We start from the raw sequence: 27670 nt of genomic DNA, 5'->3' as shown, positions 1-27670 counted from the left end.
CAAAAATGTTTAATTGCTTCCATAATTTACTACCCTCAGCAATTATATTAGTCATTTATTTTCATTCTCATTGCAATCAGAAGAATTGAAAATCATGGTCCTTTGAAATCTTTGACTTAAGAAGACAACTTTGACCTTATATTTATTAATTACACAGGGGGGGTTGAAAATTCTTCAAGCAACGGAAAATTATTTTCCATGACACGTGTATTCACGTATGTTTTATGTGTCTTCGTGTACAGAAAACGCGAAAGTTTCAGTGAAACGAAATCCGCGCCCTCGGCTCGTAAATACAGCTTAATTAAGCCGTTATTTAATTAAAAAGTTATCAGCCGGAGTTGAAATCATCCCCGTATACGTTGTTTTATAGAGAAAATGAGAGAAGTTCAGGATTACGTATGATTTTATCAAACCCTGAGTGCCACGCTGATTAAGACATAGGTATAATATCCTTCCGGGAGGACAAATTCAAAGCAGATTTAGGTACGTCAACCCTCAACGCCTTGATAAGGTTAACCTTAAGGGTGAAGGCCGCTGCGATGAACGATTTTCGAGAACTTTTTTCACGAGAATAACTAATGAAAAAAAATATATTAAACTTGTTTTATGTAAATTATTACATCAATCATTTTTTTTTAAATTAACAAATATATGGGCCTTGAGTTAATACGATGGATAAAAAAAATTTCCCTCCATTGTGACCTTCCATCGAAAAAAAAAAAAAACGAGAATAAAACAATCGAAAATTTTCTAAATTTTTTAACCATTTGCAGGTGAAAACCACCCAACAATTATTCGTCCCTAACTTGATGATCCCCTAATTTTTTCTCGTCTAGATGTTTTTCGAGCCTGCGTCTCGGCGGCGGTTCCTAACATCTTGGAGAGTGGCTTAGGAGGCCTGAAACTCTCTCTGACATGAGTCACTCTATATGCAGTGGTGTATATGGGTCGTTAAGACTTCGGGCGGTGCGGCGACGGGCGTAATCTTATCTTGAATTATCTCTGAACCTTGTTCGCTTGACAAACTGTACGCACGCAAACCGTGATGCAGGAACGCATGTGCGTAACAACATCACAACACGGGCACGCGTGCGCTTAGACCTCACGTTCACATTCCCGGACTTGATAAACGCTGAACACAGAAACCTCTGGGAGCGAAATTCTCCTCGAGGCGAGGATCGTCGCTGATGCAATAACACGAAAATCTACAGCATTCGGTCTGTTTGTGTTTTACATTTCTTTTTTTTTTTTTTCTTGAATTTTTGTGAATTTTATTCGGAATTTTGTTGTTTTTTTTTAATCATCCTAAAAGCGTTTAAGCCTTTGAGAGCATAAAAATTTAAAAACAACCCCATCAAGGTCAACGTATATGAGTTTGAAATTTTTAATCGTGTTTTTGAAAGTGACACTATCTTTCGATTTTTTTGAAAATTTTATAGTTTTTTCAAGTAATAAAAAAAATCTCAAAAGTTACCAGGAAGGCTCTTTTCAGGGGTAGTAGAAAATATCTAAAAAATGAGGAAATGAAAAATCAATATCGTTCAAACCGTCCAATTCCACGCCAAATCGGACTCGATTTTTTTAAATATTTTTTACCACCCCTCAAAAGAGCCTTCCCGGTGAAGTTTGAAATTTTTTTTCATTAGGCTTGTTAAAAAAATATCTGAATTTAAAAAAAAAAAAAATCGTCAGATACACTCACTTTCAAAAACACGATTCAACATTTCAAACTCAAAAATCTTGATGAAAAACACTTTTGTGTATTTTTTGTTGTATCTTTTTCTGCAAAGGTCATCTAAAAACAATGATTAAAAAAAAAAAACAACGTTCAATTTGGTCCATTATTAATAAAGTTATGAAGAAAAAACGAAGAAAAGCGCGATTTTTTTCTGTACCAAGTAATCAAAATAATCTGAAAATTTACCAGAAAGGCTGCATATCTAATTATCAAAGAAATTTCGACACCAGGAAGGATACCTGAGGAAAAAAAACTGAAAATTCACGTCGAAAAATAAACACCGAGGTTCAATTCCTGGAGGGCGAGAGCCGCGCAAGAGCTTAACGAGCTTAACTCTGTCCCGCGTCGCGACGCCGTTCCGCAGCCTCGTATTTTCTCCCCAATTCGATCTTCTCGATACGTGTGGTTGTGGGGCACATACAGAATCACGGAACGAACCAATTACGGGAACAGAAAGGAAAGGGGGGAGGGGGGGGGGACTCGCTGCACACTGATCGACTTGCACCGAGCTTTTTCGGAAATATATATATATAACGATGGGAAATCGAAACATGTGACAAGGGAAGGGAAGCGGATGATTGTTTTCTCTTCCTTTCTTTTTCTTCTTCTTCTTTCTCCTCCACTCATTCGATCCTTGTGAAAAATTCAGAGACCGCGAATTTTTTCACGTAAACAGGAGAAGTTATTTTCGTTGTAATTTCGGATGCGAAGCTTTTTGTCTGTGCTCTGGATTTGATTGTGTTGTTTTTTTTTTTTTTTTTTCTGGTTTCGATGAGATTCAAACAACGAAATTGCCAAAGGATTTGAGATTTTAAATAAGAATGCAAAATTCGGATACTGGTAAAACAGTGCAACAATCAAACTCACGATGATAATGTCGGAAGAAAATAAAAAAATGGCTCAGAATATACAAAAGTTATATGCAATATCGTGTTACTATTAATTTAAAAAATTAGAAACCGCTGAAATTTCTTACATCAGCGATACTGGTTCAAAGGAATAGCGTGAAAAACGTTCTTCGCAACGATTCGAACGAACTTTAACCCCTTGGAGAGTATTTCGTAGAAAAAAAAAAATCAACAACAAAAAAAAAAACAGTGTTAATCTCTGTACGTATATTTCGTGCCTGGAAAAATCTGAAAACGATCGTAAGCCCTGGGGTAAAATCTAATCGTTAAAATTGTCCCTCGTACCTGGTTAAAAGGGAAAAAAAAATTCGGGAGGATTTAAGGGCCGCAAATTCACCCTTCTTTGAATCGAGATTATTTTCCCTATGTGTGGCGTTTCGTGCGAAGAGAGAAAAGGGGACGAAAGTGTTTGCAGATTTTCGAGTACTAAGTTTGTCTTTCCCATGCAGAGCGACTGCGGTTCGGAGATGAAGTGAGTACAGACCTACAGGTTTTAAAACCTCGGTTCAACCCACGTTCCGGACGTTTAACGATGTTTGGTCATAGTTCCTGGACTCGGAGAATTTCCGAGAGATTCTTCACGTCGAAAAGAGAGAGAATTGGCCGGTGCGAGAGGCGCGTTGACCCCTCGTGTCCAACACGCGACCAAGAGACATCCAAATTTAATTAAGGACCGATATTTGCTTAACGGATCTCCACCTCCGTTCCCTTTTCCCGTTCCATCGACTGGCACAGGTAGCCCATTGTGTTACAAAAAACTCTGCCGCACCTCTCGACGTCCAAGTTGACGCGTCCACTCGAGAACTTTTCTGTTCTATCGTAGGTTGTAGATAATAGTGTCTAGATATTCCGCTCGTGCTCACGAGCAAGGGGGGGAGGGGGGAGGAGGAGAAGGAGGAAAATGTCGAGAGGCATCGACGAGAGAAATAATCTCAGGTCGAATGGAAAGAAAAACGATGAGAATTTTTGGCTGCTCTTTTTTATTCCGCATACAACGAAGGTGTGGGAGGAAATTTTTTTTTTATACTATACAAATGATGGAGAATTTATTTTCACTTTTTTTTTTATACGTTTTAATCCGTACGGATTCCAATACGTTATGAGGTGATCGGTAATACGGATCGATTTTTACTTGGGCATGAAAAAATTTCGCACTTTTATCGAGAGTTTATCGAAATTTTAATAGGATGTAGTAAAGACTATTTAATTTCTAATATTCTGTGGAACTGTTCCTAGTTCCTAACGAAAACTGATTTATGTAATTGATAAAGTGAGCGGAAATTTATCGATTGAAAACGAAAATGTGAAATTATGAATCGAAAGAATTTGAATGACTTCGATTTTTGGTTTTTAAAAACATGAAATCATTCCGAATTTCTAAATTTTACGTGAAGAAATTGTGCTAAACGTTTGAAGTCTTGATTAAACGGTTCCAATTCCTTAACGTTCCATTGATTTTCAACTTACGATATAAGCTTTCGTTTCATAAATGATTCGTTGAGATTTTCCAAGAGATCACAAAAATCACCAAAACCGCTCGGACATGATTATTACAAAATCATCAAAAATGATCAAAAATCACCCGACGATGTATAATCGAGTCAAACTCAAAGTCAACGAATCGAAATCACTGATTCGATTTCCATTGAAATAACAATCGAATGACCCATACATTAATTCCCAACAACATTACCCGTATTTCCCAACTTTCTCCCGCACATCAAAAAATCTGTATCATCATTCAGAGTCGATATAGACTTCAGTACCAGCATATTAAAAACATCTTTTTCACAATTCCCATTCCCCTTCAATCCCTTTAATTATTTCGATCTCAAAAAAAAATTTTCATACCAAAAATTTCAAACTTCCCTAATTCTCTCCTCGTTCGTTCCTCCGCCATACATCACATTTCCCCGACGGCACGCAGACCATGAATTGGAAGCTGAAACTCGCTACCGGGAGTCGGTCAGCCTCCTCCTCCACCTCCACCTCCACCTCCACCTCCTCCACCTCCTCCTACGTCAGCCGACAAACGGGTCGCGTGCTTCTGGACCGAAGAGAGGCGCCGTGATCTCAGGGCGCTGGGTAGAGGGCACTTCCTGAGGCCACTCGCACCCCCCACCTCCAGGGACAAATTCGAGCCGCCTCTCCCTCCCTCCCGCCCCTCAAGCCCCCCACCCCCCACTCCTCATGCACCGTCCGCGCGATAAGTTTCCAGCCTCCTCCGTAACGCCCGAGTCCGACGACCCCCCACCACACCTTCTTCATATCCCGCGGGAGAATCCCCCGGAGGGGTGGCTTGAGGGGGGAGGGGGGCGTGCGTGCCGCACCGACAAACGACGCCACTGCCGCCCCTCCGACGCCGAATGGAAAAATAGGGGTGGGGGGAGGAGACGAAGAGGAGAAGACCGACAGAGGCTGCCTGGCTGCTGGCGGGGAAAGAGAAATTGAACCGCAGGCAGGCAGGCAGGAAGGACTTGCGAGCCGAAGCTTCGGAGCAACAGTCTGCTCCGCGATCCCGAGGTGCGAGGAACGCGAGACGAGCCTCGGTGATTATGCGAATTTATATGCGATAGCGGAGCTTGTGGAATTTTTGAAAAGATAAATTTTGATTTTTTTTTTTTTTTTTTCATGGACGAAGGATCGGATTGTTTTTTTTTTTTTTTTTGTTTTTGGATTTCCTTCCTTAATCGACGGAAGAAGAGTTTCGTCGAGGGTAGAGATTATTTTTTTATTACACGCAGGGTTTAGTCGAGGTTTTTTGCGGAGTGATTTTTAGAACGTGTGTATATAAATAATTACTCGAAATTTTTATAATTTGTGAATAACTTGTTTTCGACGTTTTATCGGAGTATGATTATCGTTTGGATTTGGGAATTTGAAATGTGAAAACAGTGCGATAGAATTATTGATGATCGAGGAAACGTAACGCGTGCGACGAATGAGGGGAAATGCAGTGGATGTTGTAAAATAATTGCATCGATGTGTTGCAATTGTTCGATGTGCGGACGTGCGGTTTTTTTTCGAATGTATTACGATTATGAGATCGATTTTTAACGTCGAAATCCTGTTTCGTGGAAGTGAGAAGAAGATTGAAAATATTCATTAAAAAATATGCGATATTAAACTACGTAATACGTACGGAATAGTGCAAAGTAATATTTTTGCATCACCTTCCGTTTTTTTTTTTTTCCTCAATAATTTCAACGAAAGTGAAACGTGTCGAATTGTGAAAAAAATCTCAACCTGCATTTGCAATATGATGAAAAATTGTGATTTTCGGTGCAGCCTGTGTTACGTATAACAGTAATAAGAATAATAATATTAATAATAATAATAATACACAATGAATAGCCGACGGTGATTAGCTGTGTGTATTTATAATAATAAATTCGAGTGTGAAAGGAAGTGGATAATTATTATAATTAAAAATGCAACCATCGTAGCGGATTTATTTCACCATATCTATAAGAAGCTGCGTATAAAAAGGTGAATATCTCAGATTTTATGATTTGGATAATTATAATGATCCTGAATTTTTTTTTTCTTTTTTTTCAAGAAAATATCATTTCAATCGTTACTCGCCTGAACGGAAGTTTCTTATGTTTCGTCAACGCTCGACGAAATTTGTGCTATTAAAACGGAAAAACTATAAACGTTGTTATAATCGAATTATAATGGAAAACGATATATGCGCTAATTTGTTGAACAGAAAATTCAGTCCAGGATGATGAATAATTTTTCGAATAATGTATATGTGTACAGATAAGGAAAGAAAAAATGAATATTGATATCCTTCGATCGGAATAAATTATTTGTTTTTCCGTTTTGTTGAAAGATTTACGTCAAAACAGTCGAATCTGATAATTATAAATATTTTATTAATAATTCTATCCAATTCAATTACCGAGGAAAGAAAGAATTTCAAAGAATTCGAATTCATGCTACGAGAAGCGTATATATATATATACGGAAGAATTTAGGTTTCTCAGGAAATGAATTACAATTTGTCGCTTAAAAATAATACCGTAATTATGTCGCAGGCCGCAAAACGATAAGCAACAATTACTTTCTTGGCTTATCGAGAATTGCGGTCTCGAGTATCAAAGCGACGGATTCTCTTATCAGACAAGCAACGTGGTTGGTTGACTGAAGTCAGAAACACTAACGCAAATTCCGAAACACGAGGCTTAAAAAGTTATCAAGATTGTAAAAAAAAAAAATATTTGAATATCCGCGACAATTCTGTACAGAAAGAGAGAAAAAAAAATAAAAAAATTATTATATGATTGGACAATTTAAAAATGATTTTCAAGGATTTGGCTTTTCGAAATTAATGTATTTCTCTTTTTTTTTTTCATTTTCTTTACAACGATTTACAAAGATTCCAAAAAAAATATGCAAAGTTGCTAACTTCGTCTTCATTTTTCCTCCGATCTAAAAAAAATCGGCAGCTTCCGGCGCGGCGTTGAATCAGCTTATCTTTTCTGGTATCGCAACTGCAGCAGCAAACTTGAGATCTTATTTGTCGGAGCGAGCAGACTGTCCACAGAGATGCATCATGCACGATGTGATTAGGGAAATCGTTTTTCCCAGTCTCTTATAAACTGGTATTATAAATTACGTAGAGAATCTCGTGTCGTCTCTACAGCCGAATGTCCAACGATTGGGCAACGCTGCAGTGTAACAAGGATTTACCGTTAGAATAAAATTTTAAATTCTCAAATTAGGTTTTCCATCTCTTTATGTTGTCTTAAAGTTGAAAAAAAAGTAGTTTCGAGAAAATCTCGTTCAAAGATTCGTTCCGGTCTAACCGGTTTCGTTGGCGGGTCAAAAAAATAACTGTAACTTTGAAAATAATTTAAAATTCCAAAAATCCTCTTACAGGCTTATTCTTAAAGGTCTAAACTTTGATAATATGGAGAAAAAAAATCGATTTTTCCAAATTTCTAGACTTGCGAATTTTTAAAAATTTTATTCTTATCGATAATTCTTTTATTCTAGATCTGCAATTTTTCTTTGCCGTATAATTCAAAGAAAAACTAAAAAACAGAAAAATGACTGAATAATATATACAGCAAGAACAAAAAAAAAAGAAAACTCAACTCTCCGCTTTCGATTTATACAATATGCCGATCTTGATCCTCCAATTCTCCGTTTTATGTATCCATGTGTGTAGAAATTAGATGTAATAACATACGTTGAATTCGGTATAATATTCCCGGGATCTTCGCGCAATAAACATGGCCGTTTTACGACGCGATTCCCTAAACTTTATCATAATGCTTTATTATATCGATAACCCGGCTGTATTTTCCCCCAGATATATTCTTTATTGCTTAAACGTGCCGCTGACCCGGCGCCTGCAAATACGCATGCAAATTTTTACCCTCATGTAGTAAAAATAAAAAAATTGGTACTCGGTTTTTGTCTCATTTTTCGAAAACCACAGTCTCAGGTCAATCCAATCCTGGAGAAAAGTCCTGGCTGAAGTTAATAACACGTCGACTTTTGTTACGTCAATAAAAATCGTTTGAAAATTTATTGCAATTAATTTACAATATTCAATATAAAAGAATCGTTTTTAATTAGAGATAAAAATGAGAGATTATTTGATTAGAATTTAAGAAACAGAAGTTAGGAATGTTTTGAAGAAGATTTTTAATGGTAAAAAATGTGAAACTTGTAGAAAAATGAACTGGAAATTAATGTGACATCTCCGAACATAATTATTGCCAATATAGCATTGTGGTTTTTAGATCTAATTATTTTTCGATTTTCTCGTATATATTTCGATGCAGAAAAAAAGTAATGCTTTTGAAACTTATTTTTTTCAAACTTTTTACCTTAGTAATCACTCCTAATCGATTTTAACTCACTGAAAAGGGATTTCACGTTCAAAAATCATTTTTTAGTATTACGAGTGAATTTAAGGGGTGAAAGAAAAAAAAAATTTTTTTTATTTTATAAGGAGAGTTATAGTATATATAGGGTGGAGGTATATAATTCTGAGACAAATCGGTACAAATTTTTCGCTCTTTCCTTTCTTTCCTCTTTCCCCCCTCACCTCCATCTTCTCTGGTGCTTTTTTTCTAATGTCACGTATCGGTATATGGAAGCTTGCTTGCGCAAGCACAGTTAAGAAGAAACCGAAACAGAGATGTCCGTCGAGAAGATCTGGTAGAGAAAAAGAAAGCGAACAACAGAGGGACAAAGAATCGTGACAAAACATTTATTTTTTCTCCACCTCTTGTAAGCCGCTACAAAAGTGACCAAAAGTTATGCTTTCTTTTTTTCTTTTTTTTTTCGTTTTGACTTTTCTTTTTCTTCCTCATTTTTCTCTTCTCTTCTCATTCTTTTTCTTCTTCTTCGGTGCATATTCTTGATCTTTTCACACAACGTTGCTTTTCAAAAAAGAAAACAATCTTTATCCCGCTGCTGCTGCTGCTGTTCAGTGTTGGAACGGATATTAATTCCTTCCCTGTGAGAATCTAATTTCCGGTATTGAATTTAATCTGATAAATTGTTTAACGAGCTGATGAGTGGAATATAATAACCGTTGCAGATTATATATTTTCTAAAGATTTAACCATTTTTATCTTATTAGCATTATCTTGGCAGTTAGAGTGCGAATATGCAGAATAATCGTAAGCCTCTTTTTTTTTTCTACACACCTACCGTAACTCCGTTTCTCGCAATTTTTACCAAAACTATCGTAACGAACTGAAATTCATGCTTTACGCGTTATTTCACGCAAGCTCTTGATACACCTGTGCATATTTTTTTTTGTTTTAACCGAAGGATTGGACAAAAAAACGAATGAAAAGATAGACTCAGATTCTCGAAATACTGCAAAGATCAAAAAAAAAAATTACTGAAATTCCAGAGATACCAAAGATTATAAATATTAACGAAAGACTGATAAGATTACAAAAAGATTACAAGAATTACAAGGATTACAAAGGCATTGCAAGAAGTACCAAGATTTCAGAGAAAGCAAAGATTAAAAATATTACCAAAATACTGCCAGGATTACACGAAGATTACACAGATTTCAAAGTGATTAAAAACGATTACAAGGGATTACGAGAGATTACAAAGATTACTAGAAATTACGTGACGTATTTACTCCAGATTAGAACAGTGATTAACCCCTTGATTCAGCCGCGTTGCAAGTCTCAAAATTTCAGTCCAAAAAGCATGATATAAAAGAAATTTTAAAGATTAATTTTCGACCTTGCTAAATGAAAGTGAAAAAAACGAAAAAACTTTTTTTTCCACACGCGACGAGATTCGCGGAGAAAAAAAATCGCCCCACGGACACGTAAAATATATATATATATAAATATATATATATGTCGGTCAGCTTGGACGCACGTCGCCAAGGGACAGAGATCACCCTCGTGGGATTTTAGGGTAAAAACGTGCGCGGAAGAAAAACCGCTGCCACGGATACATAAACGTATGTATTACATAACCACACCTCCGGAGACGAGACGATTTGCTGCCGGTGATTCGAAAGTAATACAGAAGAACTTTTAATAGGTTTGTTTGTTGTCCTCCTCTCCTCATCACCTTGGCTTACAAATCATCACATATCAAGGGTGAATTCGCTAATAATTGAGGATTATTATTAGGGCCCGATAGACTTGTGGAAAAAGTATGGAGTAAAAAATAATGATTCTCTATTCTCTAATAGAAAAACACTTTATTTTTACATAAATTATCAAAATATCTATTCGAAAATAGTTATTATTTATAGTTTTTTTCTTAATTTTAATTCTATATTATATATTTTACATATTTCTTCATTTTCAACACTGTATATTCATCCAGGCCCTAACATTATAACGTTCACTAATTCATTCGTTTTTCGCTCTAGTTTAATGCAGTTTTAGTTTCACTCACACATGTATACGTATAATGTTTATAAAATGCTGTAATCCGATTTCATCGTATTTATACTTCTATCAAAAAGCTCCTTTCATCACTTTATTTTTATTTTTTTCCTCTCCTTTGAGGCGTTGCTTACGTACCTACTCGCAATTCATACGTGTGTCTCTACAGTACAGCATATCTACACAATTTTAGCGCAATTTGATAAAGAAATGTCGACGGAGTTTAGAACTAAGCTTGAAATTTCATTGCGGCCGTATTTCTCTACCCACTTCCTGCACCGCTGCTCGATAATTCAAATGATGCCGTCCTGGCTGCGCGGCGGTAATTTCTCTGAGAAATTCACCTGCAGAGTTCGTTTCTGTATTATATATTCTTTATATATATATATAAAGACACACACCCACGTATAGACGACATACCTGAGTGTATGTGCAAATACAAAGGTATAACACTGTGCGCAGAGTTTTGAACAGGTGTGCGTTCGAGCTACTGCACCGCAAAAGCTTTCATTTTAAACTTAAACACCGAATTTCCAACGCGCGCGAATTGCAACAGAATCGACGTTGAATTTCTCGTCCATTTTTTCCAACCGCGGTGCAGCATTTTAATTGGATTCTCCGTTTTCCGTAATACACACAAAAAAAAATAAAAAAAGAGAAAAAAAAACTCTACATCAATATCGTATGCGAATGTTTGTTTGTTTGAGCTTCTGACTATTGTTGTTATTGTTATTATTACCATAATCTTTTCTTCGTTTCAATTTTTTTTTGTTTTTTAGCGCAGTCGATCAATCGGAGTTTTAATGAAACCATGTTCTGATTCAATCTGCTTTACCGACCGAGTACTTGGTCTGGCAGCTAACGGTCATCTGAATTGTGAATGTTGGTTACTCTGACAAAACAACTGCTCTTGCTCACGAATTTTAGCGCATGCGCATTAAGCCATTAATAATCGTTATCAGCAGCGCTGCCATCCCTAAAGAAATTTCTGTAGAATTAAAGAAATTACAGAGTCCATCTAAAGGAAAAATAAATGTTGCTTTCTCATTAATTAAAGAAATATTATCGCTTGAAGCAGGAATCTTGAAAAAATCTGAAAATCTCTGACGAAATCTCAAGATTGATGACGAAATTTTTAAATATAGTCTGTGAAATCGGAACAATTGATTAAATATTTATCAATCGTGAGACTTCTGAAAAAATATTCAGCAGCTATAGATAACGTCTGTAATTTTGAAACGTACTTATTTGACAAAATGGCGGCCCTAAATATAAAGGATATAAATCTGTCCGTGTTAAATTGTTCGTGTCAAAAAATGAAAAAATAAAATATATCACGTATTCCTGTAATTATTGAGTTTAAATAAAATATCTGAAAAATCGTTTTGGCGCCATTTAAAGAGATACTCGATACTGATCCGGCAGGTTGGCAACGCTGGTTAGAAGTTCTTCACTCCGCACGTCGAGCATAAGTCGAGCTGAGCGGCAGTTTTGAAATGCTAAAAAAGACGGGCAAAAATTTTGATAATTAAATTACGTTCTGGCTGCCACACCGCCCCCGAGGGAACGCGGAAAACTGCAGGTGGTGGCCAAAGAGGAAACAGAAGCTCTCGGACCGCGTACATTCCCACATGTATAACCGCTGCATCGAGCGCGTGTGCTTGCAAGCACACATGCAGAAATGTCGCGTCGAATTTCCGCGCAAACGGAACGTCGACGTGGCCTTTAAATTCCCACGTGGGACACACCGAAATTACGTATGCTCATTACCCTGCAAATTAGGCAAATTTCAACCTCCACCTGCAGCGAGCGTGACTCTCACTAAGCTTTTCCTGTAAAGCACACGTCAGTTTGTAATTTGTCATAATGAAATTTTACCTGCGTCAGAACTACGCTGATCACACAACATTTTTTAATGTTGTGATAAAAAAAAATTTCGTACTCTGCGTATTATAGTATGTATACCGTGTGTGTCCATCAATCGTGACTTTTCATCCTTAGCTGTGGGATTCTAGGGACATATTTTGGTATTTCGTTGGTTGTTCAATGAAAGAAAGAAAAATAAAATGTCCCTAGGAGCTCACCGTTAGTTATGGGCTTCTAGGGACATTTTCTGACAGTCGCAATTGGCATTGCATCAACCGCTCAATCAGGCGGTAACTGTCTGCCAATAAGATTATAATAATTATTATAATTGTTGTTGTTGTTGTTATTGTAAATGCCTATGAAATTTCGAAATCGTTTCAAGGTATTCAGAAGTCTCTCTATAATAATTCAACCCAGCGGCAGCGTCGTCGAATAAACTTTCTTTGATACTACATCCGCACTACTGAGCTGTAGCTTTATACATCGGAAATGGAGCTTTTACGTCCAAGCACCGGAGTAATGATTTTTATTTCTTTCTACTCTTCACGAAAGCTCTTAGCGAAGGCAAAGTCTTGGATACCGGATTTTCGGCCTCTCGTCTCAACTTCATATATCCACGAACAGCTGCATTGGAAAAGTCTGGAAAACCACGTTTTTTACCCACGAATGAAATTCAATTTACATACACGTACGTAGATGTAGATATATGTACAAAAATCTGTCACAGTCTCATTTTTCTTATTGTGTTAATAATTATTTTTATTACTACACAGACGACGACGATGATGAACTAAGGAAACTCTAATTTCCACCATAAAATTCTACAGGTTTACAAAATCGTTATTAACATACTTAAATGTAATATTATACCCGTATTGTAAGAATGAAATAAAACAAAAAAAAAAATTTCATTCTCTAACGCGATACTTTAACCCCCTCCTCGACCTAAAAAAAAGTGGGTGAAAAAAAAAAGAAAAAAGAAAAATTCACGTCGCACCTACCTGCAAGTCGTTTTTTGTAAAAGTGCGGGTTCTTCGCTCGTTCGCAACGTCAACGGTGAAAAACTTTCGACGACGACAAGGAATGTCGTAAAAGCCGTTGTGAGTTTAAGGTGTAAGCGTGTAAGGGCAGAGGCAGAGAGGCTTGGGACGCGGGGAGGAATTGTGTCGCGGGCAATTCAATAAACCAGATCCCGTAGGACTAACCTCGGTTTTTTTCTCTTCCACAAAACGGGTTGAAAGGTATTACGCAGGTGTGACTTTCCGTTTTTCGTGAAGGTAAATTCTTATCGATTGTTTTTTTTTTTTTTTTTTCCAATTATTTTGCAAATTTTTCACCAGTCCTAAATGGAGTAGCCGTCCCTAAAGTTTCCTCACCTTCGTCCCATATAATTCCATCCAGCCAGCCAAGCAACAGCAACAGCAGCAGCAGCAGCAGAAGCATCAACAACAGCAACTCGAAACCCGTCGACCGATTTACGAGCGGTTCCATAAACCAGACCTTGCAACTTTGAACCGACCCAAGCGCAGCTCCGCCAGTAGCTGCTGAACAACTTTGTAGCACTAAATCTAGGGGGAGTAAAATTTAACTTAGGCCCTCCGGGGGTGGGGGGTGGTTGGGTGGTAACTAATTTTGCCTCGGACCTCGCGAAACGCGAACCTGCAATACCGTTATTTTGCTTTTCAGGAAATTTGCAAAAGCTCAAGTAATACGTTTTTGGTTGAATTTGTTTCGAAATTTTTTATATTTATAATGTAAAATGTTAAGCTATTTTACAATTTTTTGAATAAATTGTTATAAGCGGAAATTAAATATAACTAAGTTTGCTGAAATTCTTTGAAAGATTAGTTTTCTTGATTTTTTTTCTTTTTTTCTTTCTGGATATGTCATAACTTTTTTCAAGTTATTATATACATCAATGCTCGTAAAAATTTTGATGTGTTAATGTATGTGTGTATGTTTAATACGCCTGCGTGAAGTGTAATTTATTACATCAACATTTTTATATTCAGTGTTTAAATTGTTATATCCTGTTATGTGTATACATATATAAGCTTGCGGTTTGCTTTTACAACGATATTATTTTCAACGAAAAATCGAACTCTTACTAGTAAGTTTCTTCTTCATATTCTCATTCTACGATTGACTATTTCGGGGAAAATAGAAAAAATAAATAAATTTATCCACTTAGAAAATTGTTTAAATTTGGTTAAATTTTTAATGAAAAAATGGTGTAAAATAGCTAATGTGAAGAAATATTATGAAACGATCGTTCGAGTCGATCGCATAATTAAAACTGTCTAAAAAAAAAACTCCTTCACAATTTTGATCGTTAAAAATTGTCGATACACGTCGTAAGTTTATTTGAAAACTTTGAAAATCATGGGCGAAAAAAAAAAAAAAGAAATGAAATTTAAACCGTCTAACATTTTCTTACGTTTTTCAAAACACCTTTTTTTTCCTTACAATCGCAGCATTGAGTTAAAAATTTGTTGGAAAATCATATCAACTTTCAGGCAATGATCATGAACCAAGTCCTCATTTCTTAAAAAAAAAAAATTGTACGTTCTAACAAGCTCTTACAAATTCAGCTCGCAATATAAACTGTGCTTTAGTCGAATATAAAATATTCTTGTTCGTATAACTATTGTATTTTTCATTTATTGTTTACACGATAACAAACCGAATAAATAATGATTCTTATCTAAAAAAAATCTGGAATTCTTAGGGAGTCACGTTTTCACCAAATAACTGGACACCCTGATAGACGAGCGATAAATTTTTTATTGCGTATAAAAAAACCACACCCCCCCCCCCCCCCCCCCCCCCTAAATTTACAACACCATAGCATAGCGTCGCGAGTTTCGGTTTCTCGACAACCGGCAATTATGATAACGTTGAAAGAGGCGCCATTTTTGATTATGGCACCCCCCAGAGGGTGGCTGTTGGAATATCATCATCCACGTGCTGTACTTATAGTCGAATCGAGCCGAGTGCCCTGAAACGCGAGAGCCTGCAATTAATTTGCGCGGTGGTTACCAACGCGGTCAAGACAGGCGTGACCGATTCGTTATAAGACGGTAATTAACCGTTTGTACACGGTTAGAATTTGTATTAGCATATACCTACCACCCCCAGACTCGTACGGAGCTGCGATTACAGGGTAGTTTGTCATCCGACTAACGAGACCCCAACGTTTGAAACTCTCGTCTCGATTTTACCTCTTGAAATTCAAATCGCTATTTTACTATTAATTTATCGCTTCTTTATTATCCTCCGTTTCATTCGCGCATCGATCCCACCAGAAGCACGAATTTAAAAAAAAAAATTAGCATTCATTAATTGTTTCTAACGGAATATTATCTTTCATTTTTCAAATCACTTGTCGACGAATTAGTCAAAAGTTTTTTGTTTTCTGTCATTTTTCCAAAATTCAAAAAAAAAAATAGTCACTTTTTTACGTCCTGCAACAAAATCGGTGTATTTTTTTTTTTTTTTTTATATATATCCGTCGAGGGATTCGACTGATTTGAGGAAATGGTTTTTTATATATTGAACTATAGATTTATCCGTTTCAAAGATATATATTATTAATTAAAATTTAATTGCTAAAATTTCTTTAACCGTGCAGCGATGTGGGAAAAAAAAGAAAATTTGTTTTTTTCTTATTCGTTTCTTAGGAAATTGGATTGATTTGAAGAACGTTATTATTATTAATTAACAAACGTATATCATTAACGTTGAAATGTATTGTACAGAGTAAATTGAGTGAAAAATTAAATTTAATACCGAAGTAGATTATTTTCACAAAAAATTTCAGTCCATTGCGATACGGTTGCGAATCTGTCGCTCCGAAATTAAATCCAGTTGACGAATTTTCGATTATCCCTGTTTAAAGGGTAGGAAAAAAAGGGGGAGGGGGAGAAATAAAAACAGAGAAAAGTAGAAGTTTGAATTCGGCGTGAAGCAGTAACAGCAGCAACAGGATCGCATATCGCGCAATATTATATGTACGATGAAATTAGAAAATTATTAAAATGTTATTTATATTCGATCGATTCACAATTCATGCTGTGTATAGATCTATATCAAACATTATATTTCCTCTTAGATAATACCGAAATATCATTATGCAAGTGACAAATGCAAATAGAGTAAAGGAAAAAAATAAATAAAAAAAAGTAAGAGGTTGAAGTTAGTAACTTAAAAAAAAAAAAGAGAATCACTTTCGAAAGTATTCAAAATATGAATATAACGTATATTTTTATATGTTATATATATATATATATAGTAATATAATTATGAAGCATCGATCGTTTGACCTCGTGAGAAACAAATTAATCCCGATAAATAATTCCACTCAGAATCTGAAATTTTGTTGAACGCCTAAGTAAAATAGTCTTTTTTTAAATCGTTTCAGTACGCCGACGAGGAGGATGGAGGAGCTGGAGACGCTGGAAGGTACGGAGTGCCCCGAGTGTCCAGGACCTCCACCGGAATTCCGGTTGCCACCACCGCCTCGGCCGCCATTTTTAACCGAGGGTACATTCTGCTCCGAGGCACCCCTCGCCGAACTCGAGGATTGCGTCGCGATTCCGGTGAGTGATATTGCCGATTTGGGAAAAAAAAAAAAGATTTTGAAAAAGTTTGCTTAAATCGCACCGAGAGAAAAAATGAAAGAAAAATTTATGGGGTTTTGATTTTTTTTTTCACTTCATATTTTCAAAGTTTAGACCTTTAAGAATAAGCCTCTTAGAGGATTTTTCGAAATTCAAATTATTCTCGAAGTTAAGAGTTATTTTTTTGACCCGCCGACGAAACCGGTTTGGTTGGAACGAATTTTTGAACGTGTTTTTTTCGAAACTACTTTTTTCGATACGGTTGACGTGATGTCTCAAGTTCTGATGGACCGATTTACTTGAAATTTAGTGGAAATGTTCTTCGTACATCCCTCTATGGTTGGAAGCACGAATTAAGAGAAAAAAAAATTCTGAAAGGTGAAAAAACAGGGGTAGAAAATATTTTTTTGGTTAATATCGTCGGAATTTTTTGAAAAAAAATTTTACTCCTTTTCACATAAATAATTATGCTACGCGCGTTTGTCTCGAAGGGACAAAAGTGAAGTCGAGTAGATCGTGAAAGAGAGAAGAAAGTATCATAGCAATGAGGAAAAATTCTAAAAGCGTGTTACAGTTGCCGAGATATAGCTGTAGATCATTGTAGATCTATAACTGCGGACCTTAGAGCCGAGTCAAAAGATACCCCCCGGTGAAGTTTTTCATCGTGGAAAGAATGTCGCGTAAGAATGTCAAAAATGCTCTTTGATATCCGCGAGGGAAGGGGGAGAAGAAAAAAAAGAAAACAAAAAGCAAACCGCGAGAAGAAGATTACGAAGAAAACGATATAAGCGTTTTTTGTCTAATAACAAAAAGAAAAGAATCTCAGAAAGAGGATCTGCAAGAAGAGGGAAAATCATCTTGTCGTTGCCGCGTGTGTATAACAAGGGGGAGGAAAAAAAAAATAAACGACATAATCGCTCGAGCAAAAGGCCAGCGGTTTGCAAAAAGATTCCTGTAACCCGTGTTCTCGACTATGAGGTGATAAAACGTACACGAGGCGAGGTAAAATAAGGGAGAACCACTCGCGGATGAACATTGCTACGCCCTCTCTTGACGAAAAATCGCAGGGGAGGAAAAAGAAAAAGAGAGAAAAGAAAAAAAAATCAGGCAAGAAGAATTAAGGGAATCGTTGAGCTTCCTCGTGCAAAGTAGATTCGCGAGAATGGCGACTTTCGATCAGAAAGATGACGCAATTAACTCGATGGAATAATAAATTTTGTGTTTAAAAAAAAAAAGGACAAAATGATAGATGGAATGATAAATTTTCGGTTAAAAGAAAAAAATGGAAAAAATATATCTGATTTCGCTAATCATTCGTCAGGTGCAAATTATAAACGCGAAAATTACACGATGGACGCGTTTTTTGCAGTCATTTATAATTAATTTATATGCTATACCGTAAGCGTAGAATAAGTTAATAATGCACGGTTTTAAATAATTAGTATAATTCAGTATATAACATATATAACGTATATGGGGCGTTCCACGCCAAATCGGACGGTTTGAATATTTTTTAGTACCCCTCAAAAGAGCCATTCTGGTAAATTTTGAAATTTTTTTAATAACGTGTTAAAAAAAAATTTACAATTTTCAAAAAAATTACTCTTTTTTTTAGTTTTTTGTTCATAACTTTCTTATTAATGATCTAAATTAAAGCTTTTTTTTTTTTTTTTTTTTTTTTTTTAACTTTTGTTTTTAGATGGCCTTTAGAGAAAAAATATAAATATATTATTCTACATATATTTGCATATAAACAAGTCAGTTCGAGATGAAAGAAAAAAGTATGATACAAACAGATACCTATGAGTATATAAAGAGTGAAGTAAAATAAAAGCGACGGTGTATAAAATAATAATAATAATAATAATAATAATAACAATACAACTTGTAATATGATTTGAATTTGTTCTGCTTCCGTTGCTGCAAAGCTGCAAGTTCAAGTCCAATAATTAGTCGAGCGAGCTGCAGAACGAACGGCGCTCGCTTTGAATAAAAACACAATTCATCCACAAAAGGTGACTTACACACTTATTATATTGTTCCGAGCTTTTTCACTGGGTTGAAAAACGAGAGAGAGATAGAGAGAGAAAGAAAGGGTTGTGCTCGCGGAAGCGTTGACGTCGAGTTTCCGGTTTTTCTCCTTCTTTTTCTTTTCGTTTTATCCCTTTTATCCGTCTCTTTTTTTATTTCTCTCTCTCTCTCTCTCCCTCTCTTTCGGTTGATTATTATTATAAATATTTACGGTGGAACAAAAATTCTCCCGAAAAATTAAGCCCCAGGCATTTCTTTAATCTACCTAGTAGTTCTTCGAATGTACGTATGTACATGCATACAGATATGCGGGAGTAAAAACTATACTTTAACTATTAATAGATGGAACACGTGTCGGTCGTTCAGCCGCAACTATCATCTACTGAGGTCCCATTATCGCTTGACAATTTTACATCATTAACAGTAATTGGAGGCAGCGAGCTTTTTTGCCTGATCATCGCCGCGTCTTGTTTTCTTATTTTTATTTATTTTTTTTTTCTTTTTTCTCTTGGAGGTTGATCGTTTTTATTTATTTGTTTTTTTTTTTTTTTTTTTTTTACTGCGTTGTCCCTGGTTTTTTTTTTTAATCAATTATAAGAAAATCAATCGACACGATTTTTCGTATTACGACAAGTGTATGTAATGTAAAATAGAAAAATTTGTTTGGATAATATCGTCGAAGTAACAAAGATTGTTTATTTTTTCTTCTTCTTCTTACAACTAGATCTTCAAAAAATTTGTTCAATTTTCGTATTTCATGTAAAATAGAAACTAGCATGCGTTTATTTTAAATTTCGTTTTTCCAAACTCAATAAAAAGAATGATGAGACGAAAGTGACGATTCGAAAATAAAATTTTTTAATCGAAAAAATAAAATTAATATTCGGGTACGTGATTACCAAAAAAAAAAAAAGGTGAAATAAGAATTTCATATCGTTCTTAAATATTGACGCGAAAAAAACAAAAGTATATTTTAATATCGCCTGATCGTCAGAGGGGGTAGAAAAAAAAATTGGGGGGAGAGGGGGGGTTGGTAAATTGATACATGAGAAGAAGAAGAAGAAGAAGAAGAAACAGAGGAGAAAATAAAAGAGACAGGAAAGAAAAGCAAAGAAGAAGAGTGAAAAAAAAAAAGAAAAAAAAAAAAAAGAACAGGAAGAAAACTTGGATTTCGTATATATTCCTCGTATCTCTTTGATCTATGTTTCACATATTCTTATATCTAACGGCAAAGCTGGATACGCGCGTATTATCGTATAGTAGACGGATATTACGTTCCTTTTTCAGGCCAGGGCCGGTTTAACTTGAGCGTATAAAATATTGATATCGCGTCCTTCCTGCTATAAAGATAAAACCTGAGGGAAAAAAAACAGAGGGACGCATATCGAAAAAGTCAAAATACACGCGCGGGTCGTGTCTCGGGCCTCTCGTTGTTCAAAAATAATGACAAACAAAATAATCCCGTCTGATATTCAAGCGCACATTTCAAACTTTGAAATATGCATCAGACGTACGTGTATCAGAAAATTCCTCCACGGTATTGTAATAAGAATTAGGTATATATTGTATCAAATACTATACCTATATGTAGCAGAAAAGTTTTACTCTACCTATACTGTGTAATAATAATTAATTTGCAAATTATCGGTTTTATTATTCTTTGAATTGTTGTGAAATTTTTACCTTCTTTCGTTTTTGCATTTCACTTTTTTCTTCAAATATTTTACGTTCTATAGGCTGCAGTTTTTTTTTTCTCCTTCTTCTTCTTCTTTTTCTTCTTCGAGTTAAAATTCTTCTCATTTTCTTCTCTCACCCTCCCTCCCTCCCTCTCTCTCTCTCTCTCTCTCTCTCTCTGGGTGAAATTTTAATTTAAATTTTAGCACCGCAAAAGCAGACACGTTGAGGGTTGGAGTTGGGGTAAGTTTTGAACCCTCGAGTTTCCTGCAGAGTCGTTGAGGGTGTATTATAATAACGCGATGTTTGTGTCTCTGTGTGCGTCGGCGGTTGTGCAAACGTCACGAACAGAGGTTGTACAGCACGGAAAGCAGGTGACTAACCCCACGGCTGCAGGTTACTGACGAGGAGGGGGAGGAGAGCCGGAGGCACCAAACGGCACTCCCGACGCCCCTGATACGTTTTTGCGCTAAAGCGATTCGGGGGTGGCTTTATTGCGCCTGGGAATCCAGGCTTTGTTACCGACTACCTACGAAAGACCCCCGGGATCTGGAACAGGGCACGCAAAACTAGTCCAAAAGAAGAAAAAAGCGAGGAAGAGAAAAATACAGACGGTGGGGAGGGGGGTTGAAAAACGAAAAGATCCCTTTTTCCAAAATTATCGAGAAAAAGACGAAAATTTTATCTCACCTTTGGGGCTGCGATGCAGTTTATACCCAAACTTATACGTATATAGCTAAATAGACAGTCAGCCCATATATATATATATATATATGTACATGCACCCTTAAACACTGCAGAAGTGCAGGGTATAAACTACAGGACGATCCAGCTAGAACCGTGGCTATAACGTTATAGAATCCCGTAATTGCCGCTACCGGTTAAATCCTACCGTCCATTGTTATTCATCTTATTTTATTATATATCTGGATATAAAGCCACTTGTGTTTTACTCGTTAAAAGTTGAAGAATAATCCCTTATACTGGAAAACGATTTATATTCATTTTTAATACCAATTTTTTTTTTCTGTTTTTGTTTTATTTCTTCCTCAATTTTTCCAACTATTTCACCATCACTTTTTCTTGTCAAATTTCACTTTCATTTTTTTTTTATGAAGAATTCAAATTTTCTTGCGGCATATTTCCGGTCATGCTTACTCGTCGATTGTAATCGGATTTGAAAATAATAGAAAAATTCTATGAGAACTCAATAATTTCAATTTACAAAGCTGTTTCTTTTTCTACCCTTTTTTTTTTTTTTTTTGTTTTCAAGCTACACGGTGTTTTGTATAAAGCATGGAAATTTTTGTTTATTTATTTTTTGTGTTGTTTTTTTCGGAAACTGATATAGGGGGGGGGGGGGGAGGGGGGCAAATCGGAATACCGAGGGAAATACTTAGTTAGTTAGCTTGGAAAAGAACAGAGAATCAAATAATGCAAAAATTGCACTAAAAAATTTTTACATTTGATATACAGAATATAGATACGCATTTACGTTGTCATACATTTGCAAAAGTATTAAACATTCATTATCGTTTCTATATATTAGGTATAGAATTATTATTTAATACACGTACAGAGTAAAGCCAACAGAAAATCATGCATTATTTAGCTACAGACATACACACACACAAACACACCTAGCGCCTGTAATGCAGAGTGCATTTTGAACTGGTACAGCAGGTATACCACCATGCATATAGAAAATCGGAAATAAATCATACAGCGTGGTGTCGATGCCGCAGCTCGGCCTCGAGTTACCGGTTATCGCTTTGCATAAATCAATCCGGCTAATCCCAGCTCTCGCATTTGCACAAAGCTTCGTTCTCCGATTTTTATCGTAAGTACTCTGTGTCCGTGAGGTGTGAGTGTGCACCTTATGCACTTGTGTCAAGTCGTTCGAACCTTATTGTCCTATAGTTATCGCCTGATTGGTATAGAGTCTGTTGCTCAGTGAAAGAAAGAAAAAGGAAAATGTCCCTAGAAGCCCAACGCTAGCTGTGGGCTCCTAGAGATATTTTTTCTGACAGTTGCGATTGGTATTGAATCAGTTGCTCAATGAAAGAGAGAATAAAAAAATGTCCCTAGGATTCCACTGTTAGCTGTGGGTTTCTAGGGACATTTTCTGACAGTCGCGATTGGTATTGAGTCAGTTGTGTTAATGAAAGTAAGAAGAAGAAAATATGTCCCTAGGAGCCCACCATTAGCCGTTATATGGAGTATAGGTATCGTAATTCGTGGGTGAGAGTGCAGACGCTGAGTTTCTCCGCAGTGGCACCGCGGGTTTATAATTAGACGTGGTCGCGTGTATACATGAAACATGTATGTATACCCAGCGACAGACCAGAGACAACACGAATCTCGGTATAGAAACTATAACTAGGCGTTCGCTCACTCTACAGAGCTTGGAAACTGGGATGTTTACACTTTCAAGTAAAACCGGTGCAGGGCAGAGTTCAATCCCAAGGAAGGGACCGCGTGGCCCCAATTCTAATCGCTCAAACGGTGAAGCGTGTGATTAGGTACTCAAATGACAAGATCCAAAGATACACTTTATTAGTTTATTTTTTATTTTTTTACGTTTCTATCAACTTTCATTCGTCATTTACATATCGACGAATTTCTTACTAATTAGAATTTTTTTTTTTTTTATATATTATGTACAGACTTAGGAAAAATATTTGAAACAATCAAATCTTGTCCGATGAACCTCCTTAACGTTTTTGCGGTTCCTTTTGCATCGCTCGGAAATCTGTCCTGGAAACGTTTGGTCTGTTTTTCTGCAGGCTTTTGGTTGTAGCTAACCTTCGATTACGGATCAGTTTCGTTTTTTTTTTTTTTTTTTTTTTTTTACCCCTTGCTGCAGCAACCCCTTGAAGCGAGTTCCCGATCGCTCGCAAGACTTATTCTAAACGCAAGAGGTTGCAGGGGGTCCTTTGAACTATCGAAGAACGTCAAAGGATACAGTGCAAAGACGGGAGTCGTCCTCGTCCTCGTCCTCCTCGTTTCCCGTTTAAAGATCCGCTCGATCGGATCTCGATCTAGATGTCTAACCCGGCGTCAAATCTTCTGTTGGCTTGTACAGAGGAGACTTTGAACGAGATCCTGGTCTCCCTCCTTCTCGGTAAAGGACCCTGAATTATGTAACCCTCCCGGCTCACTTCCTCCCGGATATATCGGCCCGATTCTTTGACGTTTTCAACCCCCTTCTATCCTGCTATTTTCACCCGAATCACGCGCGTGTCCGAATTTCTCTCCCCCGTCTTCTCTGCACTCGGAAATTTATATGCCCGATCAGTTCTCTCTTCTTTTCTTTCAATCAGGATTTCGTAGTTATTTAATTATCATCGTTGCTTACAGTTATGTAAGTATGAACTAGAAACCCGTCGCGGCTTCGCCCTCGAATATCATCGAACGCTTCTTGTAGGAAAACTATTAGACACCTCCACAAGGCAAGTGCACCAGTTATCGACCCTTCCCAATTATTGACCTTTTTTTGATTCGATCTGTTTAATCTTTGGTTATAAAATTACCAAAAAATAAATTTCCAGCCTTTAACTCTCTGGCAATTGGCTCTAAACATGGAGAAATTCACATTTTGTCCTGTCAATTTTTAATTTTGAGAAATAAAAGAGTCGAATTTTTTTCGAGAAAAAATTATACGATATAGCCTAAAATCTGACCAGACGTTGTAGCTACACACAGAATAAAAAATAATCAAAATCGGTTCAGTAGTTTTGGAGTTATAAAGCTTTTAGTTTATTTAGTATTCCGTTTTCTGCTGTAGTTTAATGCGCATGCGTTAAAGGGTGACCAACCGTCATGAACGTAACCTAAAAAATGTCAACATTTTTTGGGTTACATACATCGCGGCGAAACGTCGTCTAAATTTAAACGTACATTCACGTGCGAAAGAAAGAAAATAACACAACATCAATATAATTAATCTTACGATAATAAGCAACGCAATTTTGTCCTTCGATTTCAATTCCCGTTCTTTTATTTTCTAAAAAAAATTACGCTTCAAAACACGCACATATTTATCGTAATAAGTGAGACGAGGGGTGAAAGTGAAATTCCGCGTTCCGATTGGGGATGCTGAAAATTGTGGGGAACTAATTCGAGGAGGAAATGAGAGGCCTATCTCATGAAGTCCCTGCAAAGAACGAGAAGCCCGTGGCTGCTGGCTGCAAGGCTCAGGACAGATTCTGCGGTTTTACCTTAATCCCTCGTGAACAATATTCTCGGCTTCAGCGTTCGTTAGTAATTTCTCCTCCGGTAAGGCAGGGGATGGGAAATTCAAGGAGGGGGTGGGGGGTGGGGGGGAGGCAGGAATGGGTAAACATTCCCTGCTGCAGATTCGTAGTAGGTGAACGTAACCTCATTGTTCCTCATTAGCACCCTACCCACGACATCAATGTAATACCGATCTTGTGCGTAAATGCGAAAAAACAACCTGATCTAAAAAAAAAAAAAATTGAATCAGTTAACGATAGAACTGAATGATTAATTGATCGATCGTATGGATTCACAATTGTAATTTATTTACTAACTAATAACACGGGTCAACAAAAAATACTTTTTTTTTTTTTTTTTTTGAGGTTATATTTAAGAAAATCAATTTTGATTATATACATCGAGTAATAAACAGAATCTTTGCTTTTGTCTTTTTTACGTTGATAAATAAATCTTAGTATGATAAAGAAACAAAATGGCTGCCGCAAGCTCGGTCAAGTCGAGCCCAGTCGGTAATATTCTGTGTATATAACTATGATATCGGTGAGAGAGGAAAAAACGTATCGAAACGAATTTTTTTACGGTTTATCGATTAATCGCATACGAACCTAGACTATTGAACATAGTCAATTCAGAATGACGATGAACAATAAAATTTATCCGTCTTTCTTTCGACAATAAACGAGCAAAAGAAAACAACAAATCGCAAGCGTAACGCGTCTCGCGTGCCTCGCCTGATAACCACGAACTTTTTCCGCGATTTTGAATGCCATTCAGGGGCGTTTAGAAAAGGGTTTTTTTTGGGGGGATGGTGGGGGAGGAGGTCGGGTAAAGGTTGCGCAGAATCCGTTCGGTGATCCTGTTTACAGTCCAGAATCGAAACGTCGGCACGTGTAACCTATGCAAATTTTTGGACAATCGTGTAATTACGGATTGCCGGCATTGCGAGAACGTGCAGGAACAGGAACAGTAGCGGGTGCGGGAAAACGCGTATCAACTAACACATACATGTACATACATATAGTTATACACATTATAACTATCTATTATGCGTAGGTATACGTATGCGTGAACTCGATGGCTAAATCGACGAGACAATTTTCAATTCGGTTCGACATTGTTGACGATTCGAAATTCACTTTATGCTAATAAAACTGCGGGACGAATTGCGAACGAAATTCTATACCTATACCCTATCTGTGCACTGCAGTTTGTTACTATTTTTCACCAACGAATTTAAATTACATAGAAATTGTGGTCCAGTTATTTAATTGATAGGTATGTAATATAATTACTAAATTGTAAATAATTCAATAAATTGATAATTACGATCTGATCGCTTGCATAAAAAGTTTTTTTTTTTTTTTTTTTTTTTTTTTTTTTTTTTTTTTTTATATATATATATTTATAGATGAATTTGAAAAATAATATTATTCTTTTTACAATCGATTAGCAATAATCACTGATTTTATATCGTTCAGAATTTTTTTATTCTTCGATAGTCATAAGTTGTAAATATTTTGTTGATTAATTGTTTGTCTTTTTTTTTCCTTCTTGAGGAAATCCTTCTTTCCTTTTGCTGTTGCGGTGTTTTTTGTTTAAACGATTCACCTAAGGGTTGAAGTTTCGTCCCGTTTTGAGACTGTGAAAAAAGTTTTAAAGAAAAGGGGAGGGGGGGAGGAGATATTGATTCCCACTATTTTTATTTAGCAATTATCAATCGATTTCTCACCGATGAAATCGAGGAACATCTCGGCATCCTCGAGTATAAGTTCGTGATTTTCTTGCGCTCGCAGCTCGCTGGCTTGGGTTAATTGGATCGTTTAATTGGCATCGGGTAATGTCTGAGAGCCCCGGGTTACACGGCAAGGGATTGAATCGAGGTTCCTTATTATTTCGTTTAGTTGTAGGATCGGTTGAAAACCGACCACTTCCCTCTCTCTCTCTCTCTCTCTCTCTCTCTCTCTCTCCGATTCTTTTTTTTCGTCTGCTTTTCGAAAATAAGACGAAGAGAAAATGCAGAGGAAGAAATAAGACGAAGAGAGACACCGAGGGACCGATCAATACGACAACCCACAGCCTTATGACACGAATCGAGTCGAAGACGAGAGTCTTTCTCTTTCTCTCTTTTTCCCGGAGTTTGGCGGGGTGAGTTGGAATATGAAACGGGGGTGGGAAGAAGGGAGGAAAGAAATAGAAAGAGAGAGAGAGAGTGAGTGAGGAGAGTATAAAAGAAAGCTGGGTATAAAAGCTCGGTGATACGATTCGTCGGTGGCTTTCCAATTTTTCGAAAGAAAAAGCTGGAGAACCAAGGATGAGGAAGAGGAAGAGGAAAAGGAAAAGGAAAAGGATGAGGGAGAGGGAAAGGGAAAGGGAAAGGGAGTGTAGGATTCTCTTAGTTTGGCGCGGGATGGGGTCTCGGCTGAATCCATTAGCGGACGCCATTAATATCTCCGTAATGATGAGTGATGAGCAACGCTGGCTCACTGCGAAGAAGAAGAAGAAGGAGAAGGAGAAGGAGAAGGAGGAGGAGAGAAAAGCGAACACACACAAGATCTTTCGGGTATTCTCTCTCGCTCTCCCACCCCCCTTCTCTCTCTCTTTATCTCACTCTCTCTCTCGGTAGCGTCTGATAAATGCTGCTTTTCTTGGCAAACTACCAAACAACCGATCCGCACTGTATACACGCCGAATCACCAC

General features: G+C 36.8%; 1 protein-coding gene across 1 annotated transcript in view; it reads left to right on the top strand.

Moving 5' to 3' along the window:
• Positions 1 to 27670, top strand: part of LOC124408281 — a 114719-nt gene that overhangs the window by 62203 nt on the left and 24846 nt on the right. The window contains exon 4 of the mRNA XM_046885118.1: positions 16831 to 17008. Coding sequence (XP_046741074.1) covers positions 16831 to 17008 — 178 coding nt within the window. The remainder of the gene's footprint in view (positions 1 to 16830; positions 17009 to 27670) is intronic.

This window comes from Diprion similis, chromosome 7 (assembly GCF_021155765.1).
Source record: "Diprion similis isolate iyDipSimi1 chromosome 7, iyDipSimi1.1, whole genome shotgun sequence".
Lineage (NCBI taxonomy): Eukaryota > Metazoa > Arthropoda > Insecta > Hymenoptera > Diprionidae > Diprion > Diprion similis.
The sequence above is the reverse complement of the archived record's forward strand: the minus strand, read 5'-3'. Positions and strand labels throughout refer to the sequence as shown.